General features: G+C 44.6%; 1 protein-coding gene across 3 annotated transcripts in view; it reads left to right on the top strand.

Annotated features, from left to right (window-relative positions):
- GNG7 (G protein subunit gamma 7) overlaps nucleotides 1-12,907 on the top strand; it is a 160,717-nt gene extending 147,810 nt beyond the window's left edge. For all 3 annotated transcript variants that reach the window (XM_069077148.1, XM_069077230.1, XM_069077283.1), the window contains one exon: nucleotides 6,144-12,907. In XM_069077148.1, coding sequence (XP_068933249.1) covers nucleotides 6,144-6,269 — 126 coding nt within the window. In that variant the 3' untranslated portion in view covers nucleotides 6,270-12,907. The remainder of the gene's footprint in view (nucleotides 1-6,143) is intronic.
- Nucleotides 12,908-15,746: the final 2,839 nt, after the last annotated feature.

Genomic DNA, 15,746 nt, shown 5'->3' with positions numbered 1-15,746 from the left:
CACAGCTCTTTCTCTGGATGTGGACATCTCTTTCCATCATGAGTCTTTTGAAGTTGTCTTATAACCTTACATCGCTGAGAGGGACTCAGTCTATTGACGTTGGTCGTCACACATACATTGTGTCTGTAACTGTGTACAGATTTCTCCTGGTTCTGCCCTCTTCACTCAGTATCAGTTTATATAAGTCTCTCCAGGTTATTATGAAGTCCATCTGCTCCTCATTTCTTATAGCACAATAGTATTCCATTACATTCATATACCACAGTTTGTTTAGCCATTCTCCAGTTGATGGGCATCCCCTTGATTTCCAATTCTTTGCCACCACAAAAAGAGCTGCTATAAATATTTTTGGAAATACGGGTCCTTTTCCCACTTGTATGATCTCTTTGGGATACAGCCATAGAATGCTGGGTCAAAGGTAGTTCCAGACTGCTCTCCAGAATGGCTGTGCATGTGGATATTCCCTCATTTGATTAGTTCAGATGAGTGAGGTTCTTGTGTGTCAGCTGCTGACCCTCATCTCCTCCTACTTGCGTGTGTAGATGTCTGCTTACATACCCTGCTGTGAGATCATTTTCTCTAACCTTCCTTTTCCTTCCCCACTTAGTGTATTCTTCTCCTCTCTTTCCATTCTTCTTATAGGTACATCAAGATATAATAGAACCATTCCCAGGCCCTGTCTAATCAAACTCCTTCTGTGTCCCTTAATGGTGATAGAGTTCAGAGGGATTATGTATTATCTCCTCATATTATAAGAGAAACAGTTTACCTTGTTTAGTCCTTTATCATTGTTCACTCATGTTTGCCTATTTATGTTTCTCTTAACTCATGTCTTTGAATGTCAAAGATTTTAAAATCAAGAATGCTTGGAAGTCCTCTTTTTCATTAAAGATCCATTTCTCCCATGTAGCATTATACTCAGTCTTGCTAGGTGGATTATGCTTGGGTATAAATCCTTATCCTTCACCTTCTGGAATAATGTTTTACAAGTTCTCTGCTCCTTTATAGTGATGGCTGCTAAATCATGTGTAATACTGACTTCAGCTCCTCAGTACTTGAATTCCTTCTTTCTATCTACTTGCAGTATTTTTTCTTTGACCTAGAAGCTCTGGATTTTGACTTTGATATTCTTGGAAGTTTCCATTTTGGTATTTCTTTCAGAAAGTAATCAGTAGATTCTTTCTGTTTCTACTTTGTCCTCTGGTTCTAAGAAATCTGGGCAGTTGTGTTTTATGATCTCTTGAAATATGGTATCTATACTTTTTGTTATTGTTCATGGCTTTCAGGTAGTCCAATAATTCTTAAATTTTTCTCCTCAGCCTGTTTCCCTGATCATTTGTTTTTGCTATGAGATAATTTATATTTTCTTCAATTTTTTTCAGCCTTTTGACTTTGTTTTAATACTTCTTATTATCTCATGGAGTCATTGGCTTATATTTGGAACCATTCTAATTTTCAGGAAGTTTACTGATTGGGCAAAGTTGTTTTTGGTTTTTTTTGCCTCTTATGCCAAGCTGTCAATTCCCCTTCCATTTTGTTCTTCCATAACTCTTGTTTCTTTTCTGATTTCTCCCTCTAGTACACTCATTTCACTTATAAAAACATTTTTTTAACTTCTAAATTCTGGTTTTATCTCTTCCAGGAATTCTGTTTGAATTTGTGCCCAAGCTGTGTTTTTTTCTGAGGCTCTGCATATAGATATTTCAGAGTCATTATCTACTTCTGAGAGTGTATTGAATATCTCTGTCACATAATAGCTTTTTATAGCATGATCCTTTTTCTGTTTGTTTGTTTGGTTGGTTGGTCATTTTTCCAGCCTACATTTTGTTTTCAGACTTAATGCTAAAGCCAGGTTTTGTGGTCCTGCTGCTGTTTTCTAGGAGTATTACATATTGTATTTTCTCCAAACTCTCAGGAACATTTTAGGGCTAAGGATCTGCAAACTTTCAGTGTTCCCAAAGTGGTCTGGTCTAGGGCAAAATCTGATTGTTGTCTCCCCTCATCAGAGGTCCACAAATTCTGGATCCAAATATGAACCCAAGTAACAGAAAGATGCTGCTTAACTCTTTCACACTCAGCTAGCTGGGAAATTCTACTAGTTCTGAGACAGAATGCAGGCTCCCTTTTGGTCTGGGATTCTTGTCCTCATCATTCCATTGCAGGCTTCAGAGTGGCTTAGAAGCTGGAACTGAGACCCTGTTCTGCTCCTGGGGTCAGAGTCACACTGCTGCTGTATGCTTCTGAATTTGCTTATCTCACTCTAGGAAAACAAACCACCTCTGGATGTAGTTCCCCATCTGTGGGTATGTGACCCACATGGAACTAGGGAGTGAATTACAAAGCTGCCAGTTGGCACTTGTTCCTACATCCTAGAGTGCCACAGTCTGGATCTAGGACCTCCTCTTGCCCTGGTACACAACCTCTCCCTGGGAGCCAGAGTGTTCCACAGTGATGCTTGTGACCAGATCTCATCCCCGATGTTCACAGACTTCTCTGTCTTGTCTCTCTGTTCTGATCCAGGTTGGAAAAGTGACTCACTCTATAACTTTTTCTCAGATTTCTCCTTCAGAATTCGGTCTGGTACATTTTCTAGATCTATTTGGAGGAGATTTTTTTTTTTTCTGGGGGGTGGGGAAGGGAGCTCAGTGTACCTGACACTCTACCATTTTGGTGCCACTTCCATTCCATCCCTTTTCATCTATTCTTCACAAGGAAAACTGGACCCATTTTTGTCAAGTCTCACCTTTCATCCTGACAAATCCAGCACCAATGTTAACCTTCCCCTTTCATCCTAGTAAATGCGGTGCCAACTCAGACACCTAGTTGAGGCCCTCCTGCCCCTAGTCACTTCCATTAAGTAGGTTTGCCACCCACAACTTTACCCCCACACACACTTTCTAGGCCTTGAGGACTTGGAATGATGAGCCAGCCTGTGCTTAGCAGCCTGTAGATGAGAAATCAGGCTGAGTGAGATACTTGATAGGAGTGTCATCAGTGACTGCTGAACAGCTCACATCAAGATTTCTTTCAGATTAGCCTCTGGTTTGCAAACATGGCGAAGTGTCTACATTTTTCTTGCTGTCTGAGACCTCTTTCTTTTTATGCCAATTCCTCATTTACCAAAATGCTAAGTTGCCCAACTAGCTATATAAGAGCTTCCTTTTTCTCTTTAATGCAGCCCATTTTAATGCTAACCGTGATGTGCTTCCTTTTCTGAAGCAATTTAATGTACAGAAATACAGGCTTTTAGACTTGATTAGAACCTTAAAATATAGAAAGTCAAAACTAGCAAAGTACCTTAGGACATAGAGCATGTGATGTGAGGATGAGAAGAGATGACCTCAAAATGTAGAACACAGAATATTAGGTCACCTAGTCCAACTCTTTCATTTTTCAGAGGATGAAACTGAGGCTCAAGTTCTCAAAGCAGTTGGTCAAGGGTCAAAAAGCAAGTTTAGGGGTGGCTGGGTGGCTGGGTGGCACAGTGAATAGAGTATTGGCCCTGGAGTCAGGAGGACCTGAGTTCAAATCTGGCCTCAGACACTTAACACTTACTAACCGTGTGCCCTTGGACAAGTCATTTAACCCAAGTTGCTCTGCCTTCCCTCCTGCAAAAAAAAAAGCATACATATATGTTTATATGTATGTATGAAGCATCTTCTATGGACAAGACCTCGCACTTACTGTTCCAGGGGAGTGTAAAAGGTCAGACTTTGTCAGTGCTCCCAAGGGATACTCTCTCTAGTAGGAAAGGAACAATACGTTTTTAAATAACAATAAAACAAGGCAAAATATGAACAACGGGGTTAGAAAGATGAGGGAGGGAGGGAGAGAGGGAGAGAGAGAGAGAGAGAGAGAGAGAGAGAGAGAGAGAGAGAGAGAGAGAGAGAACTTCCAGCCTGGAAGAACAAGGACGTCTTCCTGGAGGAATTGACATTGGAGTTGGGTTCTGGAGAATAAGCAAGCATCTGCTTAGGGGAGGGAGGAGTGCAGGACATTCCACACAAAAGGAGAAGCACATAAACAGGAAACCACAGGATGTATTGAGGGAATAGGACCAGCTTTTCTATCCAGAAGTGTCAGTGCATCTTCTAGGTTCTTGACTGCATGTCCTTGTGCTTAATACCACCCTTTTCCTTCAGGCCACTGAACTATTGAATTTCCTTGAGGTATAGATTGTAGCAAGAGTAAGATGCAGTAGAGAAAAAAAATACCAAGCTACGAAAACACCTCATCCCTATTGGGGTTGGAGTGTGTCTCATTTCCAGTATGGAGCCAAAATATAGAAAGTCAAAGGCAAAGAATCAGAATTTAAGAGCTGAAAAGATCCTCAGAGACCATGTGCTCCAGTCCTCTCCTCTTACAGATGAAGACAGTCTTCTGACTCACCCAAGATCACGCACATGGTATGGAGCAGAGCTAGCATTCAAAGCCAGTCCTAACCAGCTCTTTAGTCCAGGATGCTTCTTCCTATGCCACGCTGCCTCTGCAGAACCCCACAATAACTTGAAGGGCACATCATTTACTTCTGTCTTAAAAGGCCTCCCAACTCCATTTGACCTAGAACCACGTGAACTAAATACTATAGCAGACTTGACCAGAAGTAATGACACCATCCCTCCCCCAAAACTGCACTGAAAGAAATCACACAGCCTAGAAACATTTCCAGCGTTTTGCTTCCTTTTATTTGTCAGGGCATATGAGCTCTTTTCCATTGATTCTCAGGGGTTGGCCTACTGTAGAAATTCAGGATCATAGAATGTCAGTGTAGAATACAGAGGAAAGATTGTCAGACTTGAAAGGGACTTTAGAACATAGAACATGAGATATCAGATCAAGGAAGAACCTTGAGACAGAGTAAAAACTATCAGACCTGGAAGGTCTCTTAGAACATAGAATTGTAGAGCTGGAGGGACCCTTAGAAATCATGGGAAATAGAGACTTGAGAAGGGCAGCTCATGTTATAGTTTTTATTTAAAATCTACTCTTCCATACATGGAAAAACCATTTTGAAGCTTCAGTAGCATGAGTGCATCAGGCCTTTCTAGAGCTGGCTCTATTTTTTAGGTAAGAACTAGAGGAAAAAGAAGACTCCCAAGAACTCACATTTACAAAGCTAATGCTTTCCAGAAGCAAAGCACTTTGTCTGTATCATCTCGTCAGATCCTCACTACATGGAAAAACCAGTGGGTTTGAAGTCAGAAAACTTGGGTTTGAATTCTGGCTCTGCCTCTTACTACGTGTGTGACCTTGGGCAAGTCAGTGATCTTCCCTGAGGACTACCCCCTTCCTTGGTGAAATGAGGGTATTAGACCAGATGGCCTCTAAGTGACTTCTCACTCTGACATTCAGTGTTCTTGATAGCATAATACAGTAGAAAGAGGGGGCGGCCAGGTAGCACAGCGAGTAAGAGCACCGGCCCCAGAGTCGGGATGACCTGGGATCGAATCCTGGGCTCAGACACTTAGCACCCACCCAGAAACACCTGGCCTGGTAACCTTGAGCAAGTTACTTAACCCCAATTGCTTAAAAAAAAAAAAATACAGTAGAAAGAGTACAGGACTTTCTGTAAGAAGCCCTGGCTTTTGGTCCTGGTTCTACCACTTTCTTAGCTATGTAAACAATGGACAAGTCTTTGAAACCAATTTTCTCATCTGTTGAGATGATAATAACAAAGCACTGCCTATCATACAGGATGGTGGAAAGACAGCTCAGCCAGTCTCTGCTCTAAGACCCCGTGCAGCTCAGAACCCTTTGGTCTGACAGGGGATTGGATGGATTGCACCCAGATCCTTGTCTCTGATCCTGCTTTCAGTACTGTACAGAGGCTGCTGTTATTGCCCCAAGTGCTCTGTCCATAGCACCAAAGCTGCCTCCAGTGACCAGGAGGCAGCAGGTGCAATGGAACAAGTCATTTATTTCCTCTGAATAGTAGTTTCTTCATCTGTAAAAGGAGAAGGTTGGCTTAGATGACCTCTGACCTAGATGAGGTCCCTTTCTGCTCCAGGTCTGTGATCCTGCCATGAGCTTTTGCACAAGGCCAGGAGAAGGATAATGTGTTCCTCAGCCCCTGCCTAAAGATCCTCACATCCCCTCACCTTGTTTCTTTGTGTTTGCTCTTTTCCACCTCTACCCACATGCAGGTATCTAAAGCCTCCTCGGAGCTCATGAGTTACTGTGAACAGCACGCCCGGAATGACCCCTTGCTGGTGGGAGTGCCTGCCTCAGAGAACCCCTTCAAGGACAAAAAGCCTTGTATCATCCTATAGCTCCATCCTTCTGGGCATACACAGCCACTCTCCCTGGCAGGGCCATCCCCGTCCAATATCGATTTCAAGCCAAACCTGTCATAAGTCACAAAAACTCTCAACAGCCAAAAACATCCCCAGCACCACTTCGGCCGCAGCCATCACCACCACCACCACCATGAGGAGGGGCAAACACTATGCTTTGCGTTCAGTGGAAAATCAAACCCCGCATGCTCACAAGGCGGGGTCAGCATACCAATTTGAAGCAGTCTAATTGTCCCTGGGAGGAAAGGGGTAGGGGCAGGGTTTTGATTTTTTTTTTAAGATACTCTATTGTCATTTAAATAATGGTTTCAAAATAAGGGTGGGTGGAAAGACAGGAGGGAGACTTAGGGTGTCTGCCAGTTATTAGGGGACTCTCACATCAAGGTCAAAGTGGACCTAGGTGGTAATTCTTCTTAGACTGGCCTGCCATTCAAAGACTCTGGTTAGATTGGCAGGACTTCAGATTTAAAGGAATTGCTCCTTCTTTTAAAAAAGAAACCTACTCTCTCATTTAAAAAAGAAAAAAAATATGGAAATTATGCATTGCTAAAATAGGACCAGGGGGAGGATATTTTGACAACAGTATCATATAAAGGGATAATGAAGGCATGGATGGGGGGGAGGGGGGCAGAGGGGATAGGGAAGGGAAGTCATCCACAGATCACAGCATGCATTTTCCAGCTCACACAACATACAGCATCTGTATCTCCACCACCACATTGTGGGCAACACTCTCTCTCTAGCACCCCGGCCATCAAGGGAAACAGTCGACAGTGGCTTGAACTGGGGAGTGCCCATCTTCTTGTATTGCCAATTTTGTGGGAGGTTTTGGAGGGAGGGGCATTGGGGGGAAGCATGAGGTATTGATGTGGGTATTTGAAACCTTTGAGCCCATCCTAGCTCTTCGATTTCTATGTATTTTTGCCTGAGCAGAGGGCTCAGGATTGAATCCTTTGATCTTGTCTTCTGAGCATTGGGGGTGGGAGTGGGATCAAGATTGCTTTTTGCTTCTGAGGGTAAGGGGCTTTGAAAGTTATTTGTTTGTTGTTGTTTTTTTTTTTATTAACTGTGTGGCTCAATTCTTTTTTAAAACTCCTGCCCACTCATGAGATGATTCTTTGTCAAAGACACTAAAATAAGTGCCCCCTAAGTGTCCTCCATTTCCTTTCCCCTGGGTCAAGATGTGCCCATCAACCCTTTTTAAGTCCCAGAAAAAATTGAACTTGGGGCACTTCAATCCTAAAGCCAGTTATTAAGCCCTTGCTATGTGCCAGGTCTTGTATCAGATACCAGGCAGAGTTTAAGGCATGTGCCAAAAAGATAAAAAGAAAAAGTCCCTGCCCTCCTGAAGTTTAAAATCTTATAGAGGAGAGAAGATACATACGCAAATAGCAGCAACATAAATTGGAATAAAATAAGCCAAAAGGAAGGCGAGGTCCCTGCCAAGTGCCATAGGAGCTCAGAAGTTGGGGGAACCTACATTTCCTTCTGAGGGGAGCCATAAAAGGTTTTGTGGAGGAGGCCCCACTGGAGTCAGATCTTCAAGAAAGGGGAGGCAGAGAGAAAATGAAATATCATTCTGGCCAGAATTCTGAGCTTCCCCTGACCGTCACAGAAGATGAAGGGACCTGGGGCATTCTCTTTCTCTTCACTAGGAATGACCCAACAGGCTAGGAATACTAGGCGTAGCAGCCTCTCCCCCACATCTACTGCTATTGCTGACAGCCTATCACAAGGCGGAGAAAGTCCCTCCCCTGCTGGAGTTGAGTTGAAGCTTTAAAGATCTGCTAGTCTAATTGTCTCATTTTACAGAGTGTGAAACTGAGGCTCACAGAATCAAGTGACTACTTCCTACAAGGTCACGCAATAGCAGAGCTGGCACACAAGCCCTGCTTGAGGTTTATTATCCAAAGCACTCCTCCAGGGAGGTGTGGGAGGACTGAAGGATGGGGAAAGAAGAGAGCTCAGGGAAGCCTCTCCCTCCCCATTCACCAGCCAAACCCCTTTGCTTGGTGGTCAGGCCACAGCCTCCAACCAAGACAAAAGCCAGATTCCAGAAAGTGACCGATAGAATTCATAGAATACTAAGAGACCTTTGAGATCATCTAATTCTTGTTTCCCCAACTGATTCCCCTGTCCACAAAATTTTTATTACCAAGGGACCTTGATCTTATTTCTTAAAACCTATAAGCAAAAGCAGCGACTCATCCTCCCAAGGCCAACATTCACCCTCTTGTCCCCATTCCCAGTCCCTTCCTCCTGAGCCTTGATGCTAAGGCCACAGAATTTGAAGCAAAATAGATTTTAGGATTCAGTGCTGGAAGAGGCCTCCAGATTATCAAATCCATTTTACAAAGGTTCAAATTGAGACCCAGAGAGATTAAGAAATTTACCCAAGGTCACACATGGCTGTGAAGTGACAAAGCCAAGATTTCAACCCAGGTCTTCTGACTACGAATACAGTGCTTTTTCTACTACCTATGAAATTAGATATTTTACTAATTTGCAGAAAAGCGTGGGTTGGGGAACACTGATCTAGTCTAGTCCCCTCATTTTACAGAGGAAATGGGGGGAATAGGGACTTACACAAGGTCATAAGTGGCAGAATAAGACTGTAGAAACCAATTCTTTCTACTCTACTGAAGGCAATCTTCCCACTGGGATAATCAGGCCACTTTCCCAGATGAATTTACCTAGAGCTGCCTATAGGAATCAGGTCTTGGCAGCATGGTTTCCAAGGGACAGCATTGATCTGGGACTTAGGAGAGAATAATACAATCCTAGACCCCAATTACCCCAGCTAAAACAACCACTGAGTTGTATGGATAGTGCCATGATCCTCTTCCTCCTCCTTATCATTGAGAGAAAGAGTTATGGCTAGTGTTGACCAGGTTTGAGCTTTCTTAAAAGAACCCTGGAAAAAACTACTCTCCTATGGTTTACAGTTTTCTGGTAATTCTGTCACCAGACCACCAAACACCTTATCCTTGGCCCTTTCCAGCTTTAAGAAAGGGAAAACTCTGAGGATTCCTGCTTATTTCCATTTAAACTTCGTCATAGGATTTCAAGTTGTGAAGGACCCTAAAATTCATTGAATCTAAAGCCTTCACTTTATAGATAAGAACCTCAACCCAATAAAAAAAAAAAAAGAATTTGCCCAAGGTTACCCAGAGCTCGCATTCAGACAAGTCGTCTGACTTCACATCCAGTGTGCTTTCTCTGCACCACCCTTAAGATTGTCTGGGCCCTCCCAAGGACCATTTTTTAGGGATATCAGAAGACTTATTGGTAAACAAATACTGCGTGCTCTTTTAACTGCCTGTCAAGTGGACTGACTCACAGGGTGATTCACTGAGTGACCCCAGCCTAGTTCAGGACTTTCACTGATCTGATCCTTCAAGCCATACATCTCGGCTTAGGGGCCCTCTCAAAGCCAAGCCCAAAGGTGTGCCCAAACACAGGCTAAGGATAAGAGAAAGATGACTAGAGACAAATGGGAAGTCAAATCCTCCAGGACTTAACAGTTGAGGAGAAGGACTTTGGTCAGAAATCCAACTTAAAAAGACCCCATCTGCCCATTTGTTCTGAATGGCTCAGTAAGTCTATTTTTCCTCCTTCCATTTTAGCACTGTTAAATTTTAGAAATAGAAAAATGAGATTTCCCCTCCTCTGTCTGCCCTTGAAAAGACAAAATATAAGTGCTGAGTATGTTTCTCAGAATCAAAATGTTAAGGCTGGAAGGAACTTTAAAGATCATCAAATCCAAGCCCCTCATTTTGTTTAAAGGGAAATTGAGGCCCAAAGGAGGGACATAATTTGTCCAAGACCATACAAGCAGTAAGTGGCAAATCTAAGACTAGAACCTAGATGGTCTAATTCCCTAGTACAGGGCTTCTTCTGCAATAGTCCTGGATCCCTAGTGCCTTCCTCCCTGAAGCACTGGCTCATCCCAGACATTCAGCTCCCCTATGGACCTGGCTGGGCATTCACACGCGGGTTTCTGGGCTACAGGTCAGACCTTCTCTCTGGATCCTGTTGATTTCTCAGTATTGCACGAGGCCTTGCTTACCTTCCTCCAGAAAATACATTTGTTTTGCCAACTCTCAGGGCACTGCTCCGCCTTTTCTCCTGCCCAGAAGTGAGCAGTTGTGCCAAACCTTAAAGGGAATCCCTTCTTAGCAGAACCCTGGCAAATAGCTGACCCCTTTCCAAGTGCCAGTGACATCATCCTGGTTATCCAGGAGGGGAGACCTCTTTGTTTATTTACAATGAGGGGTTGGACTAGATAATCTCTAAGGGCCCTTCCAGCTCTTAGTCATACAGTCCTACAGTCCTCCGTGCTAAGGGAATTTGGTAGGAAAAAATTAGATCCAAAAGTCAATGTGAGTCAGGCTCTAGCCTCAAGAAGTCACTATAGCTTGTGGATAGGATACCATTTGGTGTATCTCACTTCCCTTGGGCTCCCACGCATCTGACCTGCTCCTGCTTGCAGTCTGTACTTCTTGCTTCAGTATCCCTAGATAGACAGAAACTCTTAGAACCCGAACCAGGTCAGGATTTGGAGAAGGATGCAGTCCAACAGCCTCCCAGGGAACTTCCAGCCAGTGAAAGCCATCCATCCCATCTAAAAGTAAAGGACTTAATTACCCCAAGATGAAGGTTTTTAACTTCTACTAGAGAAGGAATGAGTCTCGTGGTGACACCAGGCATAATACAGGGCTAGCTTAGTGGAGAGCTAGTTTCTATTCTCCAAATTGCCAAGTTCCAATATTTAGATGCCACTATAACTACAACCAACCTTTGTTAAACCCCTGTTATATACAGAGTGCTATGCTCTAGAGTAGAAGGCAAAGTTTTGATGAGATGTGGTCACTGGCCTCACAGTAATTGTTTGTCTATCTTTGTCAGTTCCCTTGGAGGAGAAATGGGGCCTGCAAGGCTAAGCAGTTTCACCTCTGACAAACCTCCTGCTCCACAGGCCTAGGTTCACATCCCACTCCTTTCTCCACTGATTCTTCCATCCCTGGCTTCTCAAATGGCACCATAAGGGTCTGTAGCTGCTCTTAACTTTGTCTCCTAGAGCCCTAGAATTCTCATTAGAGATTGAAACTGAGGCCCAGAAAGGGCTCACAAGGTCAGTGTAGAACTGGGACTCCCTCCTGGGTCTCCAGCCTCCCAGGCCACGAATGTTGCCCCTTCATAATATTCTGTTGCCCTTCCTCATACCCATCCTTTCCAGTAGCCCTCCATCATTGGTAGCTGCTCCCTCCTCCCCTCTGTGTGCCCAGTTCCTCAGGCCTAGGGCAAGGAGAGGTGAGGTGAGGTGAGGAAAGTTGGGGATTCCTGGCACTCATATTCAAACCAGGAGGAGGCAAGAAGGTGGCCACTCACTTTCTACAAAGAAAAATCCTCAGACTTTTTATTCTTCTCTCTAACGGTAAATCAGTGTTCATACTTTAGATGAGATGTTTTTGTTTAGGATAAACATAACTACAAATAGCAGTAACTGCTTGTACTTTTCTGTCTGTGCATTTGCCAAAAAGAAAAAAAAAACAGACTTTCTTTAGTACTGTTAAGTGCTCTCTAAAAGGCGAGGAGGTAGCTTCTCTCCTGCTTCCAGTGGCGGTGTCAGCAGGTGGCCTAGGCCAAGCCCAGCAACCAACTTCTGAAGGTGTTAGCAAAAATTGGGGAAAAGGAAGTGAAAGCAGGGGAGGGAAATGGAATTTCTATTGCACATGCAAAGCCATTCACTTTTTCCCCTGGCTAGAGAGGATGAGGGGCCAAGGAGGCATTAGGGCTTCCACTTGCCCTGGCCTAAGCAGGCTCTTACCCAGGCCCACCTGGGAACCTGGGAAATTATCAGGTTAATACCATGTGACATACAATGCCTCCCTTGGAGTAAGATGTATATCCCACCCCACCCCCGCATCTCAGGATAACCTGGCTTCCTCTAAGCCTAGATTGAGATCACCTGGCCATATTGTCCACCCCACCCCCAACCAGCAACCCCTAAGTTGAAGAATCCCCCTCGGTCATGACCTTTGACCTCCAGGGATGTAAACTTCTGAGGCCTGCTCTAAATAGTAAGCCTGTCTTTTGTCCTCTGGGCCTGTCTTCGATACAGCATGGTCCCAAAAAGCTCAGGCCTCCAGGCAACTCATCCATCTCTCTAACAACCTCCTTCCAGGGCCCTTGCCTTCTGGAAGGCTGGAAGAGCCCACCAGACCACTGCCTGAGCTCATCCCCTAAGGAGTTTCCAAACCGTAGGTAAAACCGCCAGAACCATCGCTCTTCCTCGAGGAGCACTTAGCAAGGAAGCGGACAGAGCATTTAATTCACTGAGAAGCCGCGTCGAACATTTTTCTTTCTTTCTATCTTCTTTCTTTGCCAACTGATACCATTGCCAAACACCCATGGAGCTTAATGAAGACTGAGGAAGCACTCTGACGATAGAGAGGTTCCCATCTGCCTGCACTGGGAATGAAGCTGAGTTTGAGGGGGGCTCCAGGTGTGCCATCAACTACTTTCTCGCACAGTGTTGACTGTTTTGTGGAACTGTTGTTACAAAGTGAACTGATACCACAATAAAAACAAAAAAAAAGGCTTACTTTTCACTTTCCTGCATTTCCTTTCATGTCTTTTTTCGGGGAGGGGGAGGTATTAGGGAAATCAGCAGCCTGGGGTCCACACACAGGACACAGGATGTCAGCACCAAAGGCAGCCTCCCTTACACTGCTCTTCGAGGCAAGGCCTTGGTCACCCACGCTCAGTCATTTTACAGGTGGGGAAACCCAGGCCCAGAATGGAGAAGAGACTTCTGAGTTCACCCAGCAAGCCAGCATTAGAGTATGATGGAAAGCATGCTAGATTTGAAGTTCAAGGGCCTAGGTTTAAACCCTAGTTCTTCTTTTTACTGTGTGGCCCTGGGCAAGTCACTTCTCTTTGTGAAATTAGGGAGTTGGACTACACATTCTCTAAGGTATCTTAAGTTCTATGATCCTGTAATTCTTTCCAAAAGTGAGGATGGAATGCATCATCCACACTCTCTTCTTTGATTCTCCATTTTACCCGGAGAGGAGAAAAGACAAGTTAGCACTAGAAGAACTGGGGCCTGGGTCTCTTATTCAGACTAAGTCTCCAAGCTGCCTTAAGGGTTCAAGTCCATTTACCATCACCCCAGGGAGTTTGCTACTATTTTAGACTTCAGCCACAGGTTACATTTATATATAGCTTCGTGGATTGGAATGGCCCTCACATGCCTTTCTGATAATACCCTTGGACAAGGGGAAGGGCAGGGATGATCGTCCCCCTTTTCCAGAGGGTGGACTTGATTTGTCTGAGGTCCCAGTGGTGTGCACACAGTAGGGGCTAAATGTTTGTTGAGTGAAGTTATGTTACACCAGTGGAAAATGGGCCAGACTTAAGCTGTATAGACTTTGAATAATGTCCCTTGCAGATCATATAGTCCCATGTCCTCCATTTTCAGATGAAGAAAGCAGTGTGACTTGTCAGAAATTGTACATCAAGGTAGTGGGATAGCTGGGACAAAAAACCAGGGCACTTTCCCCTGCACCAGTGGTGTCAAATCTGAATCTAAGCAGGGCCATGAATCCCCACATCAAGATCCTTGTGGGTTGTATGCTGACATTTTTAAGTATTTTAATTGTTTTAAATGTTTATCTGTTTTATTATCTTGTTATCTCTTTGCTTAAATATTTCCCAGTTTCGTTTTAATTTGGTCCAGATCAGTCAGGAGCACTACCAGTAACATGTTTTAATACCTCTGCACCCGACATCCCCAGAAACAGCCCTCCTGGGCCCAGGGTTCCCCCCTTGTACCCAGACTGTTCTCATGCCAGTCTAGGACATTTTCCAAGACAGCAACAAGACTTTGGATTTTTTTTTCCTCTGGGGAAGGGAAGTGTAACTACTGTTTAAAATCGGGGCTTAGGGTCTGGCCACAATCCTTAACCTTGGAAGACAAACAGGACTGGAGTTTCCTTCATGGGAAAGTACCTTAGACCATGCAAAATGAGATCCACAAATGGTGTCACTTTGATGTCTTACAAGAGCCCCTTTGGGCAACAGTACAATTTCACCATTAGAGCTGGGAGGGACCTTAGTGACCATCTAGTCCAATCCCTTCATTTTACAAATGAGGAAACTGAGGCCTAAAAAAAAACCCCATCAAGTGATTTAATCAGTCACACAGTATCTAGGATTAGAGAAGTTAGGTTTAAGGTTGAAAATCCCTTAGAAGGCATCCCACCCAATCCCCTCATTTCACAGAGGAGGAGGCTGAGAGATGTTAGATGGCCAGGTTCACACAGGTAACAGCTGGTGTTTGAACTCTGGTCCTCTGACTTCAGTGTTCTCTCCACTGCACCAAGATGCCTCAGCCTAAAGGCAGAAATGACCCCCCCCATCCAATCTTAAGGGGGAAGTAGCCATTTCTTCAGGGATCTCCAGGAAGAGGAGGGAGACAGTCTCTGCCCTCAAGAGCCTAAGTGGGAAGAAAAGACCCATGCCCTCTGGGAGCCCCTAGTGGGAGGAGAGAAGGCAGCATATAGTCTTCTGTCCCGGGAGCTCATCATCTCTAAGGGAGCAGACAAGGCCCCACATAAGTCACAAACCTCAGACTTGGCTAAATCTCTGGGTTAGATGAGCAGTCAGAGCAAATGGCAGTGGTCAGAGGTGGGGACCATTAGTCTGGGAAGGACCTCAGAGGCCAACCAGTCAGTCCAACCTTTAGCAGTTCAGGAATCCCCTTTGAAAACATCCCCAAGAAGTGGGCATTCAGCCTTCCCTCAAAAATTCCTCATGAGGAAAAACCCTTGCAGCCTGCCTGTTCCACTCCTAGACAGTTCTAATTCTTAAGAAGTTTTCCTTTACAACCAACCACCCTACTGCTCTTCCCTCCCCTTCAAGATCTCCCCTCTGGGCTTGAGAGGGATGGGTCCAATGCCTCTCTTCCTTGCCACAGGACTTCATCAACTTAGAGGTGGTTATCTGGGGGAGGCAGTCTGACACAGGGGAAAGAATGCTGAATCTGGAGTCAGCAGCCCTGGCTTTGAATCCAGGCTCAGTCACATGACCTTTGGCTGCCTGGTAGGGTAGAAAGGTCACTAGCCTGGGACTCAAAGGACTTGGGTCCAGATCTCACCTTTGATAATTGGCTAGCTTCGTGACCTCTGGTATGTCAATTCAGCTTCCCTGAAGAACATTTTTGGGGACAATCTAGATGGCCTCGAAGGTCCCTCCCAGCTTGAAATCTATTATTCTCTGGGCCTTTTTCTTCAATTGTAAAATGAGGGAGCTGGACCAGATGACTTGTCTACAATACTATATTCACGCACCCTCTTTCCCAGGCTAAACATCTCCTGCTATTTCTTCAACTGGTCCTCATGTGGCCTGATTTTGAGACCCTTCACCATCCTGGCCACCTTCTTCTAA

The sequence above is a fragment of the Petaurus breviceps genome, unplaced genomic scaffold, assembly GCF_028583685.1.
Source record: "Petaurus breviceps papuanus isolate PSGF00001 unplaced genomic scaffold, PetGlider_PUasm1.0 108, whole genome shotgun sequence".
Lineage (NCBI taxonomy): Eukaryota > Metazoa > Chordata > Mammalia > Diprotodontia > Petauridae > Petaurus > Petaurus breviceps.
The sequence above is the reverse complement of the archived record's forward strand: the minus strand, read 5'-3'. Positions and strand labels throughout refer to the sequence as shown.